Source organism: Callithrix jacchus, chromosome 1 (genome assembly GCF_049354715.1).
Source record: "Callithrix jacchus isolate 240 chromosome 1, calJac240_pri, whole genome shotgun sequence".
Lineage (NCBI taxonomy): Eukaryota > Metazoa > Chordata > Mammalia > Primates > Cebidae > Callithrix > Callithrix jacchus.
The window spans coordinates 187,781,578-187,809,382 of record NC_133502.1 but is presented as its reverse complement, the minus strand read 5'-3'; the positions used below and the strand labels follow the sequence as shown (position 1 = coordinate 187,809,382).

Sequence of the window (27,805 nt, the reverse complement as noted above, 5' to 3'; positions counted from 1 at the left end):
CCGGTAGGAGGCCCACATGGAAAGGAACTATGTCATGAGTTCTCACAGGCAGCAGATGGTTCCTTTGTGATGGAGAGCTTGCTCTGCCCCCTCTCCTAGTGTCTTTCTCTGTGTCTTGTGTCTCTCCAGCATCTCCAGCGGTTTGAAGCATCTCCTTAGGGGTTTAGATTTTTATGAAATTCCCCCATAGCTTGCACCTTCCTGGTCTTCCTCGAAGGTTTTGCCTTGTGAAAACTCTGTGGATAACCCAGTACTGAGTGTGAGCCTGACCTGTGCTTCCTGCACGTACCGAGTGTCGTGTTGTTTTTCACCTCATGACTCTCCTCTGACTCGTGCCATTTTATCCTAGGTTTTACCTCGGGGGACCCACAAGCGTCCGAGGATTCAGCATGCACAGCATCGGGCCGCAGAGCGAAGGTCTGTCCTCTCCCGTCACGGTGCCAGGGCTACAGGGGCTCACGGCTCAGTTTGGAAACCATGTATCTGTTAGTTTGTTTAAATTACAGCATAATAGACATTCCTGTTTCATGGTGGTACAGTTAGCACCTGACACAGAACTTATCATGAAGTAGGTGTAGAATATTTACTAATTGTGGGAAAATGAGAAAATGTATCTAAGCCAAAACTCTATGGAAATGACTCGCAGTCCTGGCCAGAGAGAACTTTGTTTACATATTAGTTTTAAAACCCATTTCTCTCACCACCCCTTGTAACAATATTATAACAGTATACGTTTATGGGAAATAAGGTCATTTTTAACAGCTACATATTTTATATTGCTGGCATACTATAATCATATTTAGTTAATAGGCTTAATTTGTTAGAGCAGTTTTAGGTTTACAGAAAAATTGGGCAGAAAGTACAGAGTGTTCCCATATAACCCCCATGGCTTCCTTTCTTGTTAGCACCTTGTGTTAGGATGATTCATTTGTTAGGATTGGTGAAGCATTACGATACCTTGTTAACTCAAGGCCGTAGTTTACATGGGGGTTCACCTTGCTGTTGTACCTTCTGTGGGCTTTGACAAATACATGATGTCCTGTGTTCACTGTTCCAGATCACACAAAGTGGCTTCACTGCCCTAAAAATTCTGGCTCCACCTGTTCATCCCTTCCTTCCTCCCACCAGACCACTGGGAACGGCAGGTCTTTGAACCATCCCTATAGTTGTGCCTTTTCCAGAAAGTCTGGGAGTTGGGAGCATACAGTTTGTAGCCTTTCCAAGTTGTCTTCTTTTCCATAGTAATATGCACTTACAGTGTCTGTGTGTCTGTCTGGGAGCCTATAGCTTATTTCTTCTTATTGCTGAAGAATATTCCTTTGTCTGGATGGACCACAGTTTGTTTATCCATTCAGATGCAGAAGGACAGTTTGGTTGCTTCTAGCATTTGGCAATTATGAGTAAAGCTTCTATAAACATTCATGTGCAGGTTTCTGTGGACAGCTTATGTGGACACAAGTTGTCACATCAGCTGGGCAAATGCCAGGGAGCACAGTTGCTGGATCACACGCTGAGAGCAGGCCTCCCTTCCTAAGAAACTGCCAGGCGAGCTTCCAGAGTGGCTGCACACTTTTGTGTTCTGCGTTGCGTTTGTGAGGAAGGAGAGAAAGTTTCTTATCCTCATGGCTGCGTGTTTTGTCTTACAACCCACTATGCAGACTTTGAGTCTGTGGTTTTTTTCTTTTATGATTATAAAACAATGTATTCTAACTGAATCTTGGTACTCATCTGTAAGTTTTACTTTAATGTAAAATTCTAGACGTGAAATGGCCAGATCCAAGGATTTCGAGTATTTTTAGTGCTTTATTGTGCTTTCTGGGAAGGTTGTCTCATTTATATGCCCTCCTGCGGTATGTGGGATTCCTGTTTCCTGAAACCCTCTTTGACATGCAACATCCGTCAGATGTATCTCGACGTGCCATGAAAACTTTGAAACATCATATAAGTGGATGCATATTATTCCATTAGTAAGCATTCTCCCCTGATTTTCTTAATTTTTTTTTTTCAGACAGAGTCTCACTCTGTCACCAGGCTGGAGTGCAGTGGTGCAATCTCAGCTCACTGCAACCTTTACCTCCTGGGTTCAAGTGATTCTCCCTGCCTCAGCTTCCTGAGTAGCTGGGATTACAGGCACCTGCCATTGTGCCCGACTAATTTTTGTATTTTTTTAATAGAGACAGGGTTTCACCATATTGGCCAGGCTGGTCTTGACCCCGTGACCTCAGGTGATCCACCCGCCTTGGCCTCCAAAGTGCTGGGATTATAGGCATGAGCCACCATGCCTGGGCTCTCTTAAAATTTTTAACACTTTCGTTGGTTCCATTTTTATATCATATTTATGCACTTTGCATAAATTTTTGTACAAAGTATAGATTATTTCTTTTCATTTGCATTTAGAATGCTTCATTAGAGTGTAATTTTTAAGAAAAGTAACCTACATTTTTGATGGTTTTGTTTCATTTTTTATTATAAGTGAGTGTGATATGCCAAGTCTGTGATAGCTAGGCCTTTACCTCCCTGAGAAGTAAGCATGGTGGTGTTCCACTAACCAGCTCCATGCATTTGGTTGGCCGATGGTTTTGTTTCATTTTTTATTATAAGCGAGTGTGATATGCCGAGTCTATGATAGCTGGGCCTTTACCTCCCTGAGAAGTAAGCATGGTGGTGTTCCACTAACCAGCTCCATGCATTTGGTTGGCCACACTCTGTGGGCAATAATGTAGATTGCTGTAATTTTTTGTGCAAGCAGTTTGATGTATCAAGAGCCTTAAAATATATATGTGCAAAAATTGTTAATAATATTATTGATGATAGCCCCAAGCTGGAGGCTGGAAACCAAAATGCCCATCAACAATGGGAAATGGTCAGATAATTAGTGGTATCTTCCACTGTAATGTAGAAGAACAAATTACAGCCACCTGCTGAATGATGAGTGAATCTCAGAAACATGTCAGGGCAAAAAGCTAGACCCAGAGAAACGCCTTCTGGGTGATCGCATGTATAAAGCTTGAGGCAGGCGAGGCTGGCCTGTGCTGTGAGAGGGCGGGGCAGTGGCTGCACGTGGTGTGGGCGGCAGGTGGTGGTTAGAAGGGAGGGCAAGGCCTGCGTGTGGGGTGTGCTCGGTTTCTTGGTCCTGGTGCTCGCCGGGCAGGTGCGTTTCACATATAGAAATTCATTGAGTTGGCTGGGCGCAGTGGCTCAAGCCTGTAATCCCAGCACTTTGGGAGGCCGAGGCGGGTGGATCACGAGGTCAAGAGATCCAGGCCATCCTAGTCAACATGGTGAAACCCCATCTCTACTAAAAATACAAAAAATTAGCTGGGCATGGTGGCGCGTGCCTGTAATTCCAGCTACTCGGGAGACTGAGGCAGGAGAATTGCCTGAACCCAGGAGGCGGAGGTTGTGGTGAGCCGAGATTGCACCATTGCACTCCTGACTGGGTAACAAGAGTGAAACTCCGTCTCAAAAAAAATTCATTGAGTTGTACACTTAGGATGTGTGTAATTTCCTATATGCATACACAATAGAGGCTTAAAAAATACATGTGTGTGCCAGGAAACTGATCATAGCTTACATCCATGATAAAGAAGTTAGAAACCAGTATGAGAGTAGAAGAGAAGTAGAACATTACAAGTTGGTCCACCTATGTTGTTATTCAGGCATAAAAATCCTATTTTCAAGGAAGATGAAGCATTAGGAGAAAGTGTTTATATTAAAACTGAAGAAAAGTAGGACTGGAAACTATATATATGATATACAAGGAGCCACATTTGATTTGCTCGCTGATTTGATTTTACATTGACATTATACACCACTGGAAGACAGGACACCAGGATGTCCGCTGCTTATTTCCAAACGGTAGACATGAAAATATTTTTATTTTTTCCTCTTTACGTGGATCAGATATTCTACAATGAGTGTATTTAACTTTTATGATCAGAATAAAATCCGTTATTTAAGAAAAGAGAGGAGGAGCGGTTTCTGGGAAACGAAAAACAAGGTCATTTCCTGTAATTTGTTCCTTCTCTGTTCCTTCAGAGCTGGAGTCTTGAAAGGGATTGGTGTCTTTTTTTCCCTCTTCCTCTGGATTGTGAGGGACTGAAGTCTTTTTTTTTTTTGAGACGGAGTTTCACTCTTGTTACCCAGGCTGGAGTGCAATGGCGCGATCTCGGCTCACCGCAACCTCCGCCTCCTGGATTCAGGCAATTCTCCTGCCTCAGCCTCCTGAGTAGCTGGGATTACAGGCACGTGCCACCATGCCCAGCTAATTTTTTGTATTTTTAGTAGAGACGGGGTTTCACCATGTTGACCAGGATGGTCTCAATCTGTTGACCTCGTGATCCACCCGCCTGAGCCTCCCAAAGTGCTGGGATTACAGGCTTGAGCCACCGCGCCTGGCCTGAAGTCTTTAAATGAATCAACAGTTCGTTCCTTGAAGTTAATCTTGAAGACACCAGTATTTTCCCATTTCATGGCCTGTCATTTTGTATTAGAGGAGACTAAGACACTTTATAAGTGGTATTTTGCAACAAACATTTGGGTTGGAGGGTTTTTTTTTCCCCCTTATAGTTTAAAATGGAATTGACGGGAGCATTTTTAGAAATATGCAAATACCTGCTCTCAGTGGATAGGCTTAAATTTTGGCAAAAGTAACCTAAATCCAAGTGGTCATGAACCATTGAAAATCACCTCTTCTCTCCAGACACTCAGCTGGAGCACAGTCTCCCTGTGCGGTGGGCGGCAGACAGCCTCTGTGTTTTGATTAATAGTGAGCAGCTGTTTCCACACACTGCAAAGATGTTTTCTGCATTTTGTCTCTCTATATTGTGGTCTTGAAAATTTTGCAAAACAATGCATTTCGGCTGGGTGAGGTGGCTCACACCTGTAATCCCAGCACTTTGGGAGGCTGAGGCGGGCGGATAACGTGAGGTCGAGACCAACCTGGCCAATGTGGTGAAACCCCGTCTCTACTAAAAATAAAATAAAATAATTAGCTGGGTGTGGTGGCACATGCCTGCAGTCCTAGCTACTTGGGAGGCTGAGGCAGGAGAATCACTTGAACCTGGGAGGTGGACATTGCAGTGAGCCAAAAATTGTACCACTGCACTCCAGCCTGGGCAAAGGAGGGAGACTGTGTTTCAAAAAAAAACAAAAATTTCATTTTGTGAGCCAGGATTGTGCCATTTGCATTCCAGCCTGGTGACAGAGCAAGACTCCGTCTCAAAAAAGAAAATTTTGCCAAGTAATGCATTTCATTTGCAGGTAGAAGTGATTTGGTAATCTACATCTGTGGATAAAGTAATTGTCATAAGATTCGCTTCTTCAGAGCATTTCACAGACACGATAAGTGACAGAGCTCATTCTTTCCTTAGCCACATTGGCTCTGTTTTCCTCCTCAGTCAAATCAAGGTGTGAAACAAGCCCGGAGGCTTGTTTCACAAGCTGATTTAAAATGAGGCGGTCAGTGTCAGGAATGCAAACAGCTCCTTGCAGACTTGAGCACTGCATGGCGTCGTGCGCAGGACAAAAATCTTGTTTCTGTAAACTGTGGGAAGTTAATGCTGTGTTAACCTTGTCCGACGTTGTTTTTGTTCTGCACCCCTCCCTTGCCTAGGAGACTACCTAGGTGGAGAAGCGTACTGGGCTGGCGGCCTGCACCTCTACACCCCGTTACCTTTCCGGCCTGGCCAGGGGGGCTTTGGAGAACTTTTCCGAACACACTTCTTTCTCAACGCCGGAAACCTCTGCAACCTCAACTATGGTAAAACTTGCACTATTAAAGAAAGCATTGGCCGGGCGCGGTGGCTCACGCCTATAATCCCAGCACTTTGGGAGGTGGAGGCGGGTGGATCACGAGGTCAAGAGATCGAGACCATCCTGGTCAACATGGCGAAACCCCGTCTTTACTAAAAATACAAAAATTAACTGGGCATGGTGGCGCACGCCTGTAGTCCCAGCTACTCGGGAGGCTGAGGCAGGAGAATTGCCTGAACCCAGGAGGCAGAGGTTGCAGTGAGCCGAGATCGTGTCATTGCACTCCAGCCTGGGTAACAAGAGTAAAACTCCGTCTCAAAAAAAAAAAAAAGAAACCATTGTAGTGCACTGTTCTCGTGTTTAAAAGCACAGTGCACAAAGAGGTGTCCGTCTTTTTAGATTACATAGTCATTAGAGACTGTGCCTTACTTGAAAAATATTCTTACAACACCTAATATGGTGCCCAGCATTAAGTGGCTGGTTGAGCAAATGAAGCAAATCGTCCAGTGCTCTTATGAAGAAAAATCTGTGTGTGTATTTAATACGCCAGTTGTGATGGCCACAGAGTTGAGTAGGATTGGGTGCCTTCCCCAGGGAGCTCAGGTCCAGAGGAGACTCCCTGCAGATGCCCGGGTGCTAGGGGTGCCTGGAAAGCTTCCTAGAAGGCATGGAAGTCTCCAAGCTGAGACTCAAAGAGTGGGGGGCTTCCCAGGTGGTCAGGGGATAGTCATCCTAAGCAGAGGGAACAGAATATTCCAGGCCCAGAGGATTGAGAAGGTGTGGCTTATTCCAGACATGAGAAAGTATGGTCCCTAGCCCTCCCTTGACCTGGGTCCTAATCTTACCTCAGGCGTTCTCCTTAATCTCTAGGCCTGGCTTTAGCTGCAGGGCGCAGCCACAGGAGCCAGGGCTTGTCTGGGAGAGCTCAGAAGGACAGGCATGCACTGTGGCTCACACATCTTCCTCTTTTCAGGGGAGGGCCCCAAAGCTCACATCCGGAAGCTGGCTGAGTGCATCCGCTGGTCGTATGGGGCCGGGATCGTCCTCAGGCTTGGCAACATTGCGCGGCTGGAACTTAATTACTGCATCCCCATGGGAGTACAGACGGGCGACAGGTACGTGCTGGGAATTATTTTCCACAACCATATCATTCTCTCCAGTCATTTTATTTTGTTTTGGACATGGTTAATTTCATCAGTGGCTTTTCAGGTTCGAGATTTTTAGGGAAATTAAATCATTAGCCAAATCATGGAAACACAGGTATTTTCCTCCAGTGGGTTTTTCTTCATCTAGGCTCGGGGAGCAAGTGTGACGCGTTCCTGCCCCTCCCTCAGGCGCTCTATGCTTCTTGTTTCCAAGGCAGCGGGAGCCCCTGCGAGGGTCTGGCTGGAGGAATTGACAGGTGATACCGGTCCTGTGTGCTGAAAACAGAAGGCATTGTTTTGAGTGGTTGATTTTGCAGGCCTGGGACTCTAGGAAAGTCGGGGTGAGCAAAGCTTTGTTCCTGGCCACAGAGGACTCAATCTTGAGAACCCCTCACTCTGCAGCAGAGGAATCCCCCAATCCTAGCTTTTCTCCACCCCTTATTTTATTGAGAAAAGATTCACTAAATATTACATGGATGAATATGGCATAGGGCTATTTACACAGTTATAGAAACAAATTCTATTTCTTATATGCATTGCGTAAAATGTTTGGTTTTGGCTCAGCCTGGTGGCTTACACCTGTAATCCCAGCACTTGGGGAGGCTGAGGCAGGAAGGTGATGAGGTCAAGAGATCGAGACCATCCTGACCAACATGGTAAAATCCCATCTGTACTAAAAATGCAAAAATTAGCTGGGCATGGTATTGAATACCTGTAGTCCCAGCTACTCAAGAGGCTGAGGCAGGAGAATCTCTTGAACTAGGGAGGCGGAGGTTGCAGTGAGCCGAGATCCCACCACTGTACTCCAGTCTGGGCGACAGAGCAAGACTCCATCTCAAAAAAAAAAAAAAAAACAAAACACGTTGTTTTTTTTTGTTTTGAGACTGGGTCTTACTCCGTCACCCAGGCTGGAGTACAATGGCCTGATCATGGCTCACTGCAGCCTTGACCTGGGCTCAGTGATCCTCCTGCCTCAGCCTCCCAAGTAGCTGGCTACACGCCTGGCTAATTTTTGTATTTTCTGTAGAGACAGGATTTTACCACATTGCCCACCCAGGTTGGCCTCAAATTCCTGGGCTCAAGCCATCTGCCTGCCTTGGCCTCCCAAAGTACTAGGATTATAGGCATGAGCTGCCGTGCCTGGCTGCATTGTGTGAATTTGAAGAGATCCAGATGTGTATGTGTTTTCATTATAGCACATCTCAGCCAGCTCAGGCTGACGTAACAAAATACCATGGAGTATTTAATAGCGACTTCAGCAACAGATGTTTCTGCCAGTTCTGGAGGTTGGGAAGTCCAAGATCGGGTGCAGGTGGATTCGGTTGCTGGCAGGCTCTCTTCCTGGCTTGCAGATGGCAGCCTTGCCTCCGTGTCCTCACTGGGAGGAAGAAGAGTACAGGCCAGTGCCCTGATGTCTCTTGTTTTGTTTTGTGACCGAGTCTTGCTCTGTTGCCCAGGCTGGAGTGCAGTGGTGCTATCTCGGCTCACTGCAACCTCTGCCTCCTGGGTTCAAGCAATTCTCCTGCTTCAGACTCCTGAGTGGCTGGGAGTACAAGCGCTCACCACCACGCAATTTTTTGTAGTTTTAGTAGAGATGGAGTGTCACCGTGTTAGCCAGGATGGTCTCCATATCCTGACCTTGTGATCCGCCGGCCTCGGCCTCGCAAAGTACTGGGATCACAGGCATGAGCCACTGTGCTTGGCCCTTTTTGTTTTTCTTGATGTCTCTTCTTATGCGGCGCGGCCCCTAATCCCATCATGAGGGCCCCATCTTCATTAGCTCGTCTGCACCTCAGCGCCTCCCAGAAGCCTGCCTGCAGGTATCAGCAGCATTCTGTCAGGGTTAGGACTTCGGCACCTGAATCTTGCAGGGACACGAATGTTCAGTCCACAGCACTCCAGCCTGTGTTTTTTTCTCTTCATTTTTGTGTCTTCCTTTATGTTGCCACCAAATGGTGGTGCTGTTTGAGCCTTAACCCGGTTTCCAATAGGTTGGAGTTTGTGCTGGCTGAAGGAAATGCTGTATCATTTTTACTCTCCCTGTTGTCCGCATCAGCATGTAGGGAGGGTGCTTTGCAAAGGGGAGCCACATTCACACGTGTTTCTGAGAGCATCGTCTCTCAGGTGCAGTCTGCATCTGTCTTCCAGGTCCTTTACGGTTCTTTCTTTAGCGGAATCTGCTCTTCACACTCTCGCCAGAAGGCTGTTCAGCATCTGCTCTGCGTCTGGGGACACGGCAGGGGCTGCCAGGCTGCTGCAGCTCACTAGTGATGACAGGGACTTCCAATGCCTTCACAGATGTTGGTGGCTGCTCTCATGACCACCAGCTCCCACTCACCTCCACGCCTCTCCTGTTCTCCACACAAAGCCCAAGCTGGAAAGGGTGTAGTCCGCAGGCTGCATGCGTGTGTGCCTGGGAGCCCAGCTGCCCGGGCTTGGGGCCCAGCTTGGCTGCTCTGTGTGGCTGTGTGGCCCCGGGGTGAGTTGCTTAACCTCTGGGTATCCATTTTCATGCCCAGAGGCTGGATGATAATGACAGTGACTGCGCTGCAGTGTGGAGAACTCAGTGCGTTACCGCATGCGGAGCTCTTAGCACACCGCCTGGCCTGTGATTGGGAAGTGGTGACTTTTCCTGGGCCGCTCTGCTGCTGATAACACCCGGCGTGGCCAGCTCCTCGCACAAGGGAACAGGTTCCTTTGGGAGGCGTTGCCCCTCCCTCAGCATCATCTTGGCGCAGCTACTCACCTGACAGACAGTTTGTGACAAGCCGTAGACGGGATGATGCGTCCTGATTTTGGAGATGATGAAGTGAAAAAATGGGCACCTTTTTTTGGAGCAAGACTGCATTAGGTAACTCCACACCTTTACCTCTTCAGCAGATGAGGCTGGTTTTGCAAGTTTCTTTCTGTGAAGCCTAGCCTTTACTCCCCCTGCAGATGGGAGCGTTGGGCTCCCTGGCCTCACAGCCAGCTGCTCATTAGAATCCTTGCGGGTAGCACAGAGGCGCTGTGACGCTTCTGCACCAGGACCTGGCTTAAGTGGCTGCTTTTGAGTGGTTGACTTTGCAGGCCGGGGGCTCCAGGGGTGTTGGAGCGAGTGGAGCGTTAGAGACTGCTCTCTGACACACTCCCTGCTGCTCTGAGGACCCGTCACGGTGCAGGTCTGGGGCAGGGAGGGTCTGAGCCCCCCACGCTGCTGTCACCACCATTGCAGTGCTGTTGGCAGCCACTGGGTGTCAGTGTGCCCTGAGAAGTCAAGGCGGCTCTTCGGAGCTTAGCTGAATTGACCCTTTCCGGAATAATTTTCATAGAAAGTGGTTACACTTACCTTTCAGCTTTACTTCAGGCTTTTCAGGTTGGATCTAAAAAATATGTTTCAGAGATTACTTTCAAAATATGGTTTCTTCTGGAAGGAAGCAGCACACTAAGCCTGTGACATTTAAGACCAGGCTGTAGGGAGGCGTCTCTGCCCCCAGGCCAGGTGGCAGCTGTTCAGCAGATGTTTATTATGGACAGTGAGCACCAAATGGGGTCAGCCTGGCATCCCGAGTGGAGGACACTTTCACTCAGTGTGAGACCTTGTTTGAAGTTGGTCATCAATATTGTAATTTTGTGAAGTTGGAGTGACGTTGCCAGATTTCATCTTCATCTCTAAACTAGGTAGCTGGCAGGATGGGGCATCGTGTGTGTAGAAATTATCCACAGGTGTCCCCCATAACTGAGGTGGGCACCCTCTAAATAGGACTTCAGACATTCGCAAAGATGAAACAGTTTTGAGGTGTTTGCTGAATGTTATGCCGCACATGATTGATGGCACCACTGTCCCTGGGATCTAACAGTGTTCTGTCACTTTGTGTCTTGGGAGTGTGGTCTCTGAATCAGGCAGGCTCGCTTGGGAGGGCAGCTCACAGTTAGCAGTGGGGAAGACAGGAAAGCGGACCATCTCGGTTGGGAAAGGTGCTGAGAGGGTCCTCCTGAGATGAATCTTCCTGGAAGACAGCCAGGTGCTTGCAGAGGACACGCAGGGACAGTGCTCCTGGCTAACAAAGGCAGGGGCAAAGCTGTGCAGGTGTGCAGTGTCGGGAACAGAAGGGGGAGTGGGGAGGCCCAGGCCCTGAGCTCCCACGTCTCTGCCTTCCAGCCCCACTGGCCTTTTCCACCTCAAAGACCCCATGCCAGGGTCTTTGAGCTCAGGACTTCATCTGCCTTGTTCACTGAGGTCCCCGTGACTAGAACAGCACCTGGTGTTGGAAGTGAGCCCAGTGGAGAGCTCCTGGCATGTGGTGGGAGATGGGGGCAATGTGCCGAGGGTGCTGTTGGCATGACCTTCTCAAAGACCACGTGCTGGGTGCTTCCTGGCCGCCAGCCTCACACTCCAAGTTCTTCGGAAGCCTCCGAACATCACACCCCAGACCCTGTGCTGGCACTGGCAGTGCTGGCTGAGAAGAACATGGGAGCTGACCAGGAGCCCTGCACCAAGACAGTGACCGTGGGGGAGGGGGATAGATGGGGGACAGAGCAGAAGGCGGGTGCTCGAGACTCTGTCTCTGGAGGGTGCCAGGGCTCGCTTGCCCTGGTGTGCAACTTCGCAGTGTTGCTTTGAATGTTGGTAGTGGGTATTTTTTTCTGTGACATGTTTCTGTGGTCTCTGAACATAAACCTATGCTTGTGAAGTTGTTGAATCTGTTTGTAGTTACAGTGAATGGGCCTTTGCTGGAATGCTTGCTTGTTTTCTGAATCATATATGCCAAGAGCTTGACTTCCGTTTTAGCTTCTAGCTTACTCTAAGTAACGTATAGACTGAAGGAGCCGAGGGTGTACGATATAAAAACAGACCATTTAGATCTGACACAGCTAAATGGTGCAAATACAGTCTGGGTTTTGATGCGGATTCTTGTGTTTTAAGGACGTGGGTGTGGCTTACTGTCATCACAAAGGGGCCGCAGGCCTGGCTTCTAGTGAGATGGCTGCGCTGCTAGGGCTGGTTAGTAAGCACCCTTCATCCTGCAGGAGGCCGGCCAGGGCGCTCATGAGTATCGGTCTTGAATCTCTTCATGGATCAGATATTGTGTTCTCTTGCTCAGAGTCAGGTTGAAGAAGAAAAACTTGCTGCCAGTTTTCATGTGCTCCAAATCCTCAGCTTGGGGGTGGGCACCAGTGGCATGAATAAAGGCGCCGTTCTTGTTGGCTGGTCTTTTCTAGAAATTGCCCACAGCTTGCAAAAAGGGTGTGTGCCGCCATGCCCTGGCTGCAGCTGTGTGGGCTTCTGAATATCATTTTCCCTGAAGTTGAGGTCCCTAGGTTTAGGCCCACCTTGTCCCAAATGGGCAGCATTGGCCTTGCTCTGTGCACAGGTTCCAGGCAGACAGAGCTGCTGTAGGCACAGTCAGGGTGACAGGCTGCCCCCCAGCTGTGCATCCTCAGCCGAGCTGGGGCAGGGCAGTGTGTCAGAAAGAGCAAGGCCTGTAGGTGGCCCTGAGCCAGGTCCAGAGTCCTTCCCTGTCACTTCTCAGCCATGTAACTGGAGCCTGTTTGCTCCTCTCCGACAATGGGCCTGGTGGTCTGCCAGCAGGTGATTACTGCTGTGTGGGGTCACACCTGCAAAGGGTCAGCTCACAGCAGCCGTGGCAACCAGTGTGACCTTTGTGTCCTTCCTTCCTGGGGTCAGGATCAGGTCTAAGAAGTGGGCAGGCTAAACCCTTGCAGGGCTGTGGGTACTGCTGGCTTCCTAAGCCCGACGACCTTCTGGAGGCTGGGCAGACCCTAAGTTCTGTTCTCCTCCCTGCCTCTCCCCCATCCTCACTACCCGCCTTGTCCCTCCTGATCCTTCCCTTCTGCTTCGCCTCTCACCGGCCCTCTGTACTCCCCATCAGGAGTGGGGGGGGTGAGCAGTGCAGGAGTAAAGGAGGGGAGGGGCGAGCAGTGCAGGAGGATGTGGGTCTCTCCTTCTTTCCCTTTTCCATTCTCCAAGGGCTTAACCAGCTGGTGAAGGTTCTTAGGCAGCAAAGGAGGAAGCAGCTGGGCCGGTGAGGGTGAGGCCGGCAGCCACAGGAGGAGGAGGAGGGAAGGGGAGGCGGCACCTTCTGAGAGGCGCAGGCTCACTGAGTTGTCATGAAGATGGCCCGGCTAGCGGAGCAGCCACAGCATCTGATCTCTCCCTCTTTTTTTAGGATATGTGATGGCGTCCAGTTTGGAGCTGGGATAAGATTCCTTTAGCCAGTGCCTCTACAGGACGAGTTCTGGGACCTGGGCAGCAGCGAGGCAGGCACCCGTGTCACGTACTGTTCTCGAGGAAACACGGCTTTGCGATCCTTTGGCTGCAATCCCCGTGGGAAACCCCATCAATAAATGTTAAAGACACACTCTGAGGCAGCGTGGATGTGGTTTGCTCTCACCCACCAGCCTGTCCCGCCTGGCCTTTCCCCAGGACTGCCTGAGTTCTCACACACACCCGCCCAGTGTCTGCCAGTCTGCGTTTGGTTCCCATGTACCAGGCGTGATGTTTTCAGAGCTGGGCAGCAGGAGGGAGCTTGGCCCCAGGGAAAACTCAGTCCTGCCGTTGTCAAGGGGCAAAATCCCGTCGATGCACAGGCTGGTGTCAGAGGAGGCCCCACAGCAGTGGGCGCCTGGAGCCCCAGGGCTCGAGCCATTTGAATGTGTGAGTGGTGAGGGAGAAATACCTGAACTGTATAATCTTAGGGACACTGAGGCAAAGAGGGAACCTGGTATTTTATCTACAGGTGAATGGCAGCAGGAATGAGTGTGGGTGCAGTTTCTGGGGCTGCTCTCAGTTAACCACAAACCCGGGGGCTGAAAGCAACACATGCCAATCATCTTGTAGTCTGGAGATCAGCGTCCAGCATGGGTCTTGCGGGGCTGTGTCCTCCTGGAGGCGCTAAGGGGGAATCCCCCTCCTTCCCCAGCAGCTAGAGGTACCGCATTCCTTGGCCGACATCACCTCTGTCACCGCTGTCTTCAAAGCCAGCCATGTGGCGGCCCCCATCTCTCCCTCTTGCCTCCTCTGCATCTCTGCTGGCGACCTTGGACCTGTCCAGGTAATCCAGGGGCCTTATTTCTGGGTCAGCCGATGGGCATCCTTAATCTGCCTGCAGCCGTAACTCCCCGTGTCACGTTATCATCAGTTTCACACGTTCCGGGGATTAGGAGGTGTGCATCTGTGGCTGGGTGGGGCTGCGGGACATTATCCTGCCTCACACTAGTATCTCTAATATTTTGGGGATCTCGTTAAATTAGTCACACATGAAGAAAAGTATTTGAAGAAAGTTAACCCTCCTTTGAATTTAAAAAGTGGCACCACGTGAAAAAGTCTAGTGTTGCAGGGGCCCCACAGGCCTTTGCAGATGCTTTACTCTCCGATTGTTTCTCTCTCTGAGCTGGGGCTGAGTTCCCATCACTTTCAGTCCTCCCTATGACTTATTTATGTCTTTGCCAAGTGACCTGAAGATTTGGGCCTTAGTCCGGGCCCCTTGCTATCCCCGGGCCACACTCAGGTGCCCCAGGACTGTCTCGCTCTCATTGCCTACAGAAGCTGCAGGGGGTTTGCAGAGAATATATAAAAAGAAACAATTTTGTCCAGGTACGGTGGCTTGTGCAAACAGCACTTTGGGAGGCCGAGGTGGGTGGATCATTTGAAGTCAGCAGTTCAAGACCAGCCTGGCCAACATGGTAAAACCCCACCTCTGCTAAAAATAAAAAAAGCACCTGTAATCCCAATTATTCGGGAGGCTGAGATAGGAAAATCGCTTGAACCTGGGAGGCAGAGGTTGCAGAGACTGGAGATTGCGCCACTGCACTCCAGCCTGGGCAACAGAGTGAGACTCCATCTCATAAAAGAAAAAGATGAAACAGTTTTGCCTTTCTTTTAATAGGAACATGGGAGGAAAAAGTCCTTTTTTCCCCCTAAATGATTTATTCTTTATAGTTTCACATTTGTGCCTTTGACAAAATCAGGAACTCAGGTTTCAACACTGTCGCGTTGAGACTGTCAACTTAGAACAGTGAAAAGGAATAATACACACTCAGCACCATGATCCTTCAGAAATCATCTGCCACGTCCATGGAGAAACCAGCAAAAGGGGCGTCTGTGAAAAGGTACCTGTCTAATGAAGCAAGTCCGGGGTACCCCAGGTCTCCGTAGCCAGCTCCTTAATTAAAGCTCACGGGGGCCAGCTGTCATTCGTGCGGCTGCAGTGTGTTTAACTTGCAGGTGGACTCTGCAGGGGGCTGCTTCTCCACACACGAAAACAGTGGGCACCCTGGGTCAGAAGGTGAGAGTCATAAGTGGGCAGACTGGAGCATGAAGCCAGAGGCACTTCTTAAAGTGCTTTCCAGGAAAGACCAAAGATAAGGCGAGTTCACTGTGGGAAGGAATTGCATAGCTGCCATTTTAGAGAGCAGAAAAAGGTGGAAAGCCTCACAAAATCCCCCACGAAATCCTCCCTTAGCTCAGTGATTCTTTCCATCTTAATGTTATTCTGTTTCTTCTCTAAATACTTGAATGTTCTGGACTGGAAGAGAGCTGGGTATTTGTTCAATTAACCTCTTCTTTTCCTCGGCGAGGGATGGGCCATGAAACCGGCTGGCCTCTCCCGCCAGAGAATGCTGCCAGGTCCACACCGGAAGCCTCCTGGCTCCGTCATCTTCCACGTGTAACAAGGAGATTGATTTTGGTGAACCTAATCTTCACGGTGCTTCTGGAAGAACAGCTGTGATGTATCACTCCTCTGTTACCATGAATTTGTGATGCTCTCGGTATACACACCATGGCCTTTTACAAACGGTGTACATTAGTGGTGTGCCTGCCTCGCAGTGCCACAAGGCACTTGTGTACCTGGCTGTCATCTACAAGTCTTATGACCCAGCAAGGGAGCAGAGCGTTCTGCCAAATGCCAACGCAACAAGGACAAAGGACAGTCACCTGGTGAGGATCTGCCATAAGGCAGGCCACATTTTCCCGTAGGGTGACTCCTGCAAAGGGCCTATACTTTTATGTCCTCCCCGCAATGCCCCTGCAGCTCCTTAGGCAAGGAACTCACTTTAAGTTCTGAATTTTCTCTCTCTTTTTTTTTTTTTTTTTTTTGATATAGAGTCTTGCTCTGTCAGCCAGACTGAAGTGCAATGGCACGATCCCGGCTCACTGCAACTTCCACCTTTTGGATTCAAGCGATTCTCTTGCCTCAGCCTCCCGAGTAGCTGGGACTACAGGCGCACGCTACCACACCCAGCTAAATTTAGTAGTTTTAGTAGAGACGGGGTTTCACCATGTTGGCCAGGATGGTCTCAATCTGTTGACCTTGTGATCCACCCGCCTCGGCTTCCCAAAGTGCTGGGATTACAGGCGTGAGACACTGCACCCGGCCTGAATTCTCTCTTTTTAAAGACTAGATAAATTTACCTTTGGGACAGTTAGATGTGTGCAAATGCACCATATGTTTAAAGATCACGGAAGAGGAGAGGAAAGGGGATTCCTTAGTCCAAAGAACAAAAACTGGTGAGCTGTGTTTTAAATAAAACGAACAGTGTTAAAATCACGTTGTACTCAGAAGTGCAAATTTCTAGCTTCTCGAGAAACTGGATTCGACAAAGAACGTTCATTCCTACCCGCAGCAGTAGGCTGGAGCTGAGACGTGGGCGTCCCAGGCGCTCGTGGCTTCTCTGGCTGGCTCACTTCTCCCTGGCTCAGACAGATCAGGAGTGGAAACACCTGAACATGTTCAAAGAGAAGGTAAGTTTTGGGGGAACAGCTGTCAGAAAGTGGATGAGGCCCAGGCGCAGTGGCTCACGCCTGTAATGCTAGCGCTGTGGGAGGCCGAGGAGGGAGGATTGTTGCTTGAACCCAGGAATTTGAGACTAGTCCGCACAGTGTAGTGAAACCCCATCTCTACAAAAACACAGCTGGGCGTGGTGGCATGCACCTGGGGTCCCAGCTACTCCGGAGGCTTAGGTGGGAGGATCACTTGAGCCCAGGAGGTTAAGGCTGCAGTGAGCCACGATTGCACCACTGCACTCCAGCCGGGGTGACAGAGTGAGACCCTGTCTCAAAAAAAAAGAAAGTGGGGCCGGTGTGGTGGCTATAATCCCAGTACTTTGGGAGGCCGAGGTGGGCGGATCACCTGAGGTCAGGAGTTCGAGACCAGCCTGGCCCACATGGTGAAACCCTGTCTCTACTAAAAAATACAAAAATTAGCTGGGCATGGTGGCTCACACTTGTAATCCCAGCTACTCGGGAGCCTGAGGCAAGAGAATTGCTTGAACCCAGGAGGTGGAGGTTGCAGTGAGCCAAGATTGTGCCTTTGCACTCCAGCCTGGGCAACAGAATGAGATTCTTGTCTCAAAAAAATAAAAAGAAAAAGAGAGAAAGTGGATTAGCAGTGAGTCCCAGGTCAGGCGTCCTGGCTCCTGCCCTGCCAGAACTGCTTGCCAAATCCAGTCACTGCTTTCCTCAGGTTTTTCTTCCATCAAAGGAGATTTTGGCGTTTTCAGCAATAGATGCCACTCACAGTCTTTCTATCCCCAAGGGAAAGGCTAGAGGATTTCTAACTCTGTAAATGGACTGTTCTGCCTGTCTGGGATATTATGTACAAGAAGTCAAACAGTGGCTCCTTGACTGTGACTCCGACTGGGTGAATCCCAACTCTTTCACCAGCCATGTGACCTTGAGCAAGTTCTCATGTGGCTCAGATACTGGGCTACTGTGAATATGAGGCACAGTCCCTGTTGTCCCAGTGAAGAAAAGCAAGGTAGAGGACAGTGGCCAACCTGAGTATGTAACCTTGTAGAAATACAGATGGAATAGACTAATGTTACCTTCATTCATTTGTTTACTTACTTTTGAGATGGAGTTTCGCTTTTGTGGCCCAGGCTGGAGTGCAATGGCAGGATCTCGGCTCACCGCAACCTCTGCCTCCAAGTGGATTCTCCTGCTTCAGCCTCCCAAGTAGCTGGGATTACAGGCACATGCCACCATGTCCAGTGAATTTTTGCATTTTCAGTAGAGATGGGGTTTCACCATGTTGGCCGAGCTGGTCTCGAACTGCTGACCTCAAGTGATCCACCTGCCTTGGCCTCCCAAAGTGCTGGGATTACAGGTGTGAGCCATCGTGCCCAGCCTAGAGCCACTTTTAATTAGAGTCCTCAGCAATTATTCTAAGTGCAGGCATCTTCTCTTCTGCCTGAGTCGTTTGAGATGTGGCACGTTTTGAATCCAGTTATGATGCTGTCTCTGAAATTTTCTCTCGAACCATCAGTGCTCATTTACAAATACAAAGATAGTTGATGACCTTCACAACATCCGGATGGCTTATTAAAACTTGTTTTCAGTTAGAACACCTAGTGTTCTAAACCCAGTAATAAAAACTACATATTCCTTTGCCTCCTTTTTAATGTTTTTAGTGACTCATCAGGTGAATGTGTATAACAGCAGTTCTCAAACTAGCTGGCCCTAGAATTCCTTAGCACTGTCAAAAATATTGAGGGACCCCCACCAAAGAGCTTTTGTTTATAAAGGTAATATTAGGCTGGGCATAGTGGCTCACGCCCTTTGGGAGGCTGAGGTGGGCAGATCACAAGGTCAGGAGATTGAGACCATCCTGGTCAACGTGGTAAGACCCCGTCTATACTAAAAATAAAAAAATTAGCCGGGCATGGTCGCATGTGCCTGTAGTCCCAGCTACTTGGGAGGCTGAGGCAGGAGAGTTGCTTGAATGTGGGAGGCAGAGGTTTCAGTGAGCCGAGATCATGCCACTGCATTCCAGCCTGGCCTACAGAGTGAGACTCCATCTCAAAAAAAAAAAAAAAAAAAAAGATTCTTATTATATTAGAAATTAAAGTTGAGAAATTTAAACTATTTTAAAATAACAGACTCAGCCAGGCGCAGTGGCTCACACTTGTAATCCTAGCACTTTGGGAGGCCGAGGCGGGTGGATCACCTGAGGTCAGGAGTTCAAGATCAGCCTAGTCTGGCCAACAGGTGAAACCCCGTCTCTACTAAAAATACAAAAAATTAGCTGGGCGTGGTGGCAGGCATGTTAATCCCAGCCACTTGGGAGGCTGGGGCAAGAGAATTGCTTGAACCTGGGAGGCAAAGGTTGCAGTGAGCTGAGATCAAGCCATTGCATTCCAGCCTGGGCAATAAAAGTGAAATTCTGTCTCAGAAAACAAAAACCAGACTCAGCATATCCTAACTTAAATAACATCTTATGAAAATATATTTCCCAAATAAAAAATTTAGTGAGGAAAATGGCATTGGTTGCAATTTTGCAGATCTTTTAATATCTGTCTTCAAAACCGGAGGGATTCTTGCATCTGTTCAGTTTGTTGCAGTAGAAGCTGTTTGATTGATGTATAGGAAGAAACTCTGTCTTCACATAGATACGCATTTGGAAAAGAGAGTATTTGAGAAGCCTTTTCAGATAATTGAGTATTCTTCGATACTTCACCAAAATTCAACTAGTGAAAGGTTTTGAGAGATGAGTTGCAGTGTGGAATCTGAAACCCTATCTCTGGCTTCTTCACATGTATTACAATAAGATCCACTCATGTACCTGGCACTGTGACTGGACTGTTTACCCAGGCTTGCTTTGGTAACACGATAGGCTGGTCATTTGCGATATACTCCTTCCCTGAATTATGCAAATCTTCAAATGTCAACAGGTCTTGATTATGCAAAGTAAAAGGTCACGTTAATATCAACACGTGTTGCATCAGGAAAGTCTAAGTACAGGTGCTCCTTGACTTACATTTGATAAGCCCATTGTGATTTTAAAATATTGTAATCGAAAATGCATTAAGTCCACCTAACCTATTGGACATCACAGCTTAGCCCAGCCTCCCTGGAACATGCTCAAAACACTTACATTAGCTTACAGTTGGGCAAAATCATCTAAAACAAAGTTTATTTTATAAGACAGCATTGAAGATCGTGAGCAGTTTATTGAACACTGTGCCTTACATACATAGAAATTGCCACCATTCCGCACTATTGTAAAGTCAAAACACCGGAAGTGGGACCACTGGAAATTAGGAACTCTGTATTGGAAAGCTGCCAAGCTCATGGTGGTGGATCCGAGTTTCCAAAAATTCCAGTTTCACTTGAAGCCTGCATTTTATCACTGGCAGCAAACACTCAGCTGCTTTCCCTGAAGCTCACGTCATCCGTTTCCAAGGAAATGATGTCTGTCAGATACCCACCTCTGAATTACCATAGTTTGTTAGTCACTCTTCTAGACAAAAACAATGTTCCATGAACAGAATGGAAATTCGTGTCTGGAACCAACCACCCAGGGCTTTTGTGGAGAAATATGAGCCCTTGTGAGCAGCAGAATTGCTCCCTGCCTGGGGCACTTGAACACAGGTTAAAAGGGCTGAGATATAATGACATGGAGCATTTTACTGCTTCATTTGTAAGCGAAAGTGTCATTTGTTTTCCCTCCCCATGTGCAGTGGTGAAGAATACAGTGGCCACTGGGGTTTGGTGCCTCTGCCATTTTCTGCGAGGGCGCAGGCACGCTCACCCACGGCTGCTTTTGCATCATGAGAGCAAATACCAACCCAGTGAACCGAGGAACTAAGTAACGTCTTTGCATTATTATAAATATGGTTTTAACCTGATGGTTAAAAGCTCCTCCCTGGAGGAGCCTCAGGATCTCCGGGGGGCCATGGACCGCACTTTGGGGACCACTGATCTATCGTTATCCAAAGTGAATTATTTCAGTTTTCAGGGTCCTCCTCAGGTAGCATTCTGTGATTTGCAATAGCGTAATTGGGAGAATGCCCATAACAAGAGAGGCTTTGCGTGGGCCTGAATAAGGAGGGGCTCCCTTTTTGCTTGAGAGTTAAGCTGGGACTTAAGCATCCTCCTTTTATTTTTGGATCTAAATTGTATTCACCTTCCTGCCACAGATCCTTTGTGAAATGGGGTAGCCTGTCAGTATCGAGAAATTAAAGCGAAGTGCCTGGCACATGGAAAGAGGTCAGAAGTGGCAGGAGGGGGCAGTGGGGGTTGGTAGACGGGCAGAGGTGGGTGTGTGGTCTCTAGGCTCTGTGGGGTGGGTAGGAGTCTGCCAATCCCAGTGGGTTCTAGTAGGAGGGAGATATGCATGTCTCTCCTGCATGGCTGTAAATGGGAGAATGCTGTAAAGAGCAAGGGCTGGCATTAAATTCTGCATTAAACGTGAGGTCCATTTTCACATTTACACGTACAGATTTCAGTTTGAGTATTGAACCATGGGAGGCTGTCTCAGTTCTGCCTTCCTGGGGTCAAACCAACTGGCCTGTTTTCAAGAACGAACAATGCTTTGCCCAACAGTGGGGTGAATGGTAATCACGGACACACTTGTCTCTGTGCCCGAGCTGTAGTTTTATAACGTGGCATCTTCCTGACAAGTAAATTACTGGATTCCTTTGCCAAATCATTAGATAACTTTTAAGTGCAACAAACGTTCTTGTGAAAGGAGATTCAGCATTATCTTGTTAGAAAAACAGTCATCATTTTTGAAAAGCAAGGACATTCTATGAAGTTCGACCAACTGTGAAAATTACAGCCTTTTTTCCCTGTACTTCCCCCAAGCTTTTCAATCCATCAGTTTCTAATGGATGAAGCATTTCCCACATTTGTCACTAGATAGATGTGCCGGTCAATTAAAATATTCTGACTTGCAGGGTTGAGATAATAGCCAGCATGGATCCATCTGTCACTGTGAAATAGAAGGTGACCTTCCCGTATTGAGTCAGACACCCAAATACAATTGCTTTGATCTTATTATCATAGCCAGAAATTACTGCTCATCTAAACGTAATTTTCCTGAAATACCGAGGGGGCAAAGCTACTGGGAGAAATGCCGGAACATCATAAAGAGTCTGTGGGGTGGCCTTAGGGATGAAAGGAAGTGCAGAAGTCAAGTGGAGTGGAATCTCCTGGGATGTTATGTATCTAGTAAAGGCTAAGTAGGATTCATCAGCAAACCTTAACCCAGAGAGATTAAGCACGGATACAACCCGTTGCAGCAGCCACACCAGGAGTGAACTCCTTTCCATTCCCACACTCCCAGGCCACGGTCCTAACCTTTCCTGTCTGTCTGAAGACCGCTCTTCTGAAGGTGGGGAGCAGGAAACCCTGTCTTGGGGTGGAAAGGGCCTGTGCTTAGGAGTCAGGGGCAGCTTTGGATTCTCACTTCCTCTGTTTGCTTCTTCATTCCTCCAGTGTGGGCGTTGGGCCGGGTGCAGGGCACTGCATGGGTGGCTCCTCTGGTGAGTGCAGTCAGGTTTACCCTCCTCTGTAACCTCAGACACCCCACAGCCTGCTGTGTCCACCCACCCCTTGCCCCCACCCTGATGTCCCCTCCCCTGCAGTTATTCCAAATGACCTGTCATTGCTGCTGCTGGGCCTGGCTTCTGCAGGGCTGGGCCATTCCCCTTCTCCAGGAAGCCCCTGGTTTTGTTTGGAGAACCTTGCCAGGTGCTGGTCCTTCCCCACTCTTAGGGTGGAAGCCTCTAGAACTGGATGGAGACGGGCGTATCCATCTTTATGTCATTCTCTGGCCAGAGAAAATAAGTTCCACCTTTTCTGAGCTTGAGAAAAAATAAAAAAGCAATCAAACTTAATGTTTGTCAAGGACACCAAAGCAGACACGAAGTAGCAGAGCCAGGGGCACAGAATAGAGGGCCCGGGTAACCCTGCTGGCAGAGGTGCTGGTACAGGTGCAGGTGCTCCAGGTGGTGCGTGAAGCTAGTGGAGACCCTTCCGGGCTCCCCTCAACGTCCCCTTTGTGAGCACGTGCTGCTTTTGTCTTCTGGGCTAAGCCAGAATAGGCAACAGGGTTAAGTACATGAAATATATTTTAAGGAGAATTGGGAGTCATTGATCCAAAAACATTCTAAAAATGGATGATTGATTTAAAAGTTTCTCAGAAATGGTGCTGTGTACTCAACAGACTCCAGACTGACCTTAGGAGCCTTGAAAATGGAAAATCTTTATTTTGCAATAAAGGTGGGAAAAATACAACAGCTCTTTAAAAAAATCAACGATGTTATTTTTTAAAAAACTTTTTATTTTATCGTCTTATTTATGTATTTTTGAGACAGAGTTTCACTTTGTTGCCCTGGCTGGAGTGCAGTGGGGCAATCACGGCTCACTGCAGCTTCAACCTCCTGGGCTTAAGCAATCCTCCTGCCTCAGCCTCCCAAGTAACTGGGACTATAGGCGTGTGCCACCACACCCAGCTAATTTTTTTGTAGTGATAGGGTGTTGCTATGTTGCCCAGGGTGGTCTCAAACTCCTGGGCTCAAGCAATCCTCCTGCCTTGGACTCCCAAAGTGCTGAGATTCCAGGTGTGAGGTACCATGCCTGGCCTTTTTTTTTTTTTTTAGACAAATGATAGCATACTATACTTCCTGTTTCATGCTTTTCTCTTTCTTTTCTTTTTTTCAGAGACAGGGTCTCACTCTGTCACGCAGGCTGGAGTGCAGTGGTGCTGAGGCAGGAGAATGGGTTCTGGAGGCAGATACCTAAGACTGATTCTCACTGATTTCCTAGAGCTGAATCAAAAGGGAAACCACACCTCTCCACACCCAGGTAACAAAAGGATCAGAGGCTACTCAACCCTTTCACCTTTCCGCTGTAAGGCAGATGAAAAATGGGAAGTACGTCTGATTGGTCCTTCCCACAACCAATCAGACTGGCTGCAGCCACTTCTTCCTTTACATGGCTGTAACCATGTAACCAATGGGAAACCTCTAGAGGGTATTTAAACCCCAGACAATTCTGTAACGAGGGCTCTCGAGCGACTTGCTGGAGCCTGCTCCCGTTCTGTGAAGAGTACTTTTGTTTCAGTATATCTGTGCTTCCATTGCTTCGTTTTTTCGTTGCTTTGTGCATTTTCCCAATCCTTTGTTCAAAACACCAAGAACCTAGATGACTCCTAGTGCAGACCCTCCTCTGGGAGCAGCGCCATAGTATCTCACTGCAGCCTCAACCCCCTGGCTCAAGGGATCCTCCCACCTCAGTCTCTGGAGTAGCTGGGACCACAGGCACACACCACACCCAGCTATTTTAAAGATATTTTTTATAGAGGCAGGTTCTCGCTATGTTTCCCAGGATGGTCTTGAACTCCTGGGTTTCAGTGATCCTCCTGCCTTAGCCTCAGCCTCAGCCTCCCAACCCTCTAAGATTACAGGCACAAGCCACCATGCCAGGCCCATGGTGATGCTTTCAACAGTGTATATCCTAGCATCTTATGCCACTCCAAGTGTAGTGCAGGGAACTGAGGATACATTAGAAATGCAGAGTCCCAGGCCCTGCCCAGCCCACCCTGTGGTTTTACAAGGTCCCCAGGTGGCCTGCATGTGCAGTCAAGATTGAGGAGCAGCCTCTGGATTTGAACTCAGTACACTTTAATGCCTTCAGCCCTCTCCCCTCATAGGTAACTCAGCTCCCATCTGCCACATCGCAGGATTTCCTGGACAGGCAGCCGGAAAGCTAGTGGCAGCAAAGCTTTGTTCCTTAACGTTTCCTTCTATTTATGTGTAGGCTGTGTCACAATTTCATGTAGATATGCACGTATACGCCACGTTTTCTTTATCCATTCCATGTGTTGGTGGATGTTGGGGTTGTTTCTACCTTTAGAGATAGGTTTTTTTTCTTCCTTTTTTTTTTTTTTTTTTTTTGAGATAGAATCTCGCTCTGTTGCCCAGAGTGCAATTGCATGATTTCAGCTAACTGCAATCTCTGCCTCCTGGGTTCAAGTGATTCTCCTGCCTCATCCTCCCTAGTAGCTGGGATTATAGGTACGTGCCACCACATCCAGCTAATTTTTGTATTTTAGTAGACATGGGGTTTCACATGTTGGCCAGGCTGGTCTCAAATTCTTGACCTCAACTGATCCACCCGCCTCGGCCTCCCAATATGTTAGGATTACAGGCATGAGCCACTGCGCCCAGTCTAGAGATGCGTTTTTTATGATTCAGCAAATATACCTGTATACCTACTATATGCTTCTGAGAAAAAAAAAGATTAATTTTGCATTTTTCTTTCAGATTTTGAGAAAACCATGCCATTTAGTTATAGAAAAGTGTTTTTCTTTTGCAGTGTACTTTGGCTGACTCTGACAACACTCAGACTGTGTTAGAGACAGATGCATGGGTCTGCCACCCTGAGGATAAGGGTCCAAGAATGCTGCCACAGCCTGCCTCCCTCCCTCCCTCCCTTCCTTCCTCCCTTCCTCCCTTCCTCCCTTCCTTCCTTCCAAAAATAGAGATAACAGGCTGAGCATGGTGGCTCATGCCTGTAATCCCAGCACTTTGAGAGGCTGAGGTGGGAGGAACGCTTGAGCTCAGGAGTTTGAGACCAGCCTGGGCAACATAGCAAGACCTCATCTCTTAAAAAATACAAAAAATAAATAACTTGGAGTAGTGTCACACACCTGTAGTCCCAGCTACTTGGGAGGCTGAGGTGGGGGATTACTTGAGCCAGGAAGTTGAGGGTTTGGTGATCTGGGATCACACATAGATCAACATATGATCACATATAGGCAACAGAGTGAGACCCTGCCTCAAAAAAATATTAGAGATGGGGGTTCTCTGTTGAGCAGGCTGGTCTCAACTCCTGGGCTCAAGTGTGCTCCGATTACAGGACTTGAGCCACTATGCCTGACTAACAGTGTTTCTTATAAGAAAAATTAAAGCTTCATATTTTAATAGCTCATTATAATCAACATTTAAGTAGCACTGATATTTGAAGTCTTTTCAGCCCTTCCATTTTACTGCTTTCCTTGCGAATTTGAAATTTTGACTGTTTTAAGATAATTTTGCATATAAAATTGAGCTTTACATTTTAATATTTTCCTGATTTAACAGCATAATTTGCTTATAGCTATTCAGACCTCTGATCTCTATTGGTAATAAGCTACAGTAGGTACAATATGTGGATGAGCATGGGACAGATTTTAACATACAAGTTGCAAACCCAAACCAATGAAAATTTCTAGCACTTTTTTTTTTTTTAAGATGGAGTTTCGCTCTTGTTACCCAGGCTGGAGTGCAATGGTGTGATCTCGGCTCACCGCAACCTCCGCCTCCCGGGTTCAGGCAATTCTCCTGCCTCAGCCTCCTGAGTAGCTGGGATTACAGGCATGCGCCACCATGCCCAGCTAATTTTTTTGTATTTTTAGTAGAGACGGGGTTTCACCATGTTGACCAGGATGGTCTCCATCTCTTGACCTCGTGATCCACCCGCCTTGGCCTCCCAAAGGGCAATTTCTAGCACTTTCATGTCAGACAGAGCTCTTAACTGATGATGGTGCCTGAGTATTCATTTTCTCAATCAAAATGTATTCTAATTAGCTTTGAAATCAGTTCTATTTGCTCTAAATAACATCAACTTGTTATTTTTTTGTACTGACAGATACAAAGGCAGAGTTCAAATCGGCAATTTCCCACTGACAAAGTATTAAGGTAAAGTGGCAGTCTGCCATAAAGGTTTATATATCTATGTAAAAACCTATATATACACACATATGTATGTAATATATATAACATACATGATATGTGTAATATGTTTATTATATAGCTATATAATTTTTTTTTTCTGAGACAGAGTCTTGCTGTGTTGCCCAGGCTGGAGTGAAGTGGCATGATCTTGGCTCACTGCAACCCCCACCTCCCCCTGTTCAAGCAATTCTCCTGCCTCAGTCTCTTGAGTAGTTGGGATTACAGGCATATGCCACCAAGCCTGTATGATTTTTGTATTTTTAGTAGAGATGGGGTTTCACCATGTTGGTGAAATGCCAGGATGGGCTCAATCTCCTGACCTCATGATCCACCTGCCTCAGCCTCCTAAAGTGCTGGGATTACAGGCATGAGCCACAGCACCCAGCCTTCTAATGGGTTTAAAAACCCGTTATATAAACTCCTTTCCTCATCTATAAAATATTTCAGGGAACAGAGTGCATATGTGGTTTACTTTGCCTGGTATGCAAAAAGAGAACTCGGAGGAGTTGCTAATAAATGAAAATCCAACTTCCCTTGTCTCAGAGTTTGCTGATGCTTCCAAAATCGTTTGAGTGAAAGTCCGCTGATCACTGTCTTCGGTGATTCATGTATTGCTCACATGTGGCACGGGCAGAAGTGTTTCCATCACAGTTTTAAAATTCCAGGCAAGTTTGGTCATCGCCTCATGCTCTTAGCGTTTACCGTCCACACCACAGGTTACTGTCTTGCCAGATCGCTAAATTAGCAGACTGAATAAAAAACAGCGTTCAAAATGCTAGTTTAGGTATTATGATTACAGCGTGCTTGAAAATGCTACCCCAACGTGCAGTAAGATGGCCTCAAAAGTATAACCTGGGGGAAATAAGGCATGTTCTCCATCGCACATCAATTAAATATTTCTATCACTTCTCTACACACTTCTAACTCATGTAAAATTGCTTGGAGGTTTGAAAATGAGCAACACAAGAAGACATTTCACAGTCTTAGTATTCCCTGGAATTAGTTCCCTTTTCTCTCGCAAACAGCTACAGGCGGTTTTTATTTATCTATTTATTTTGAGAAATGTCAGCTTTTTTTTTTTTTTTAGTTCTATTAAAGAGAAGTGAAAGATAGCTTGCAGCTTTTATTTATTTTTTTAGCTTTTAATTTTTTTTCTGAGATGGAATCTTGCTCTGTCACCCAAGCTGGAGTGCAGTGGCGTGAAGTCAGCTCACTGCAACCTCCGCCTCCCAGGTTCAGGTGATTCTCGTGCCCCAGCCTCTTGAGTAGCTGAGACTAGTCTCAAACCCCTGACCACAACTAATCTGCCTGCCTCAGCCTCCCAAACTGCGGGCTTACAGGTGTGAGCCACCGCACCTGGCCTCTTGAAGCTTTTAAGTCCCTCTTTAAGCACATAGAGTGCT

At 47.6% G+C, this 27,805-nt stretch overlaps 1 protein-coding gene and 2 long non-coding RNA genes across 3 annotated transcripts in view; all 3 read left to right on the top strand.

The window, feature by feature from the left end:
* The window catches only part of SAMM50 (SAMM50 sorting and assembly machinery component), a 40,289-nt gene extending 27,025 nt beyond the window's left edge, over positions 1-13,264 (top strand). Inside the window, exons 12-15 of the mRNA XM_008979951.4 lie at positions 350-417; positions 5,615-5,761; positions 6,728-6,869; positions 13,070-13,264. Coding sequence (XP_008978199.1) covers positions 350-417; positions 5,615-5,761; positions 6,728-6,869; positions 13,070-13,115 — 403 coding nt within the window. The 3' untranslated portion in view covers positions 13,116-13,264. The remainder of the gene's footprint in view (positions 1-349; positions 418-5,614; positions 5,762-6,727; positions 6,870-13,069) is intronic.
* A 2,215-nt stretch (positions 13,265-15,479) lies between these two features.
* LOC144577281 (uncharacterized) lies at positions 15,480-16,450 on the top strand. The gene is made up of 2 exons (XR_013520754.1): positions 15,480-15,840; positions 16,007-16,450. It is a non-coding gene; the product is annotated as an uncharacterized LOC144577281 (long non-coding RNA).
* A 6,896-nt stretch (positions 16,451-23,346) lies between these two features.
* LOC118145769 (uncharacterized) lies at positions 23,347-26,636 on the top strand. The gene is made up of 3 exons (XR_004731195.3): positions 23,347-23,490; positions 26,317-26,366; positions 26,509-26,636. It is a non-coding gene; the product is annotated as an uncharacterized LOC118145769 (long non-coding RNA).
* The last annotated feature ends 1,169 nt before the right edge of the window (positions 26,637-27,805 follow it).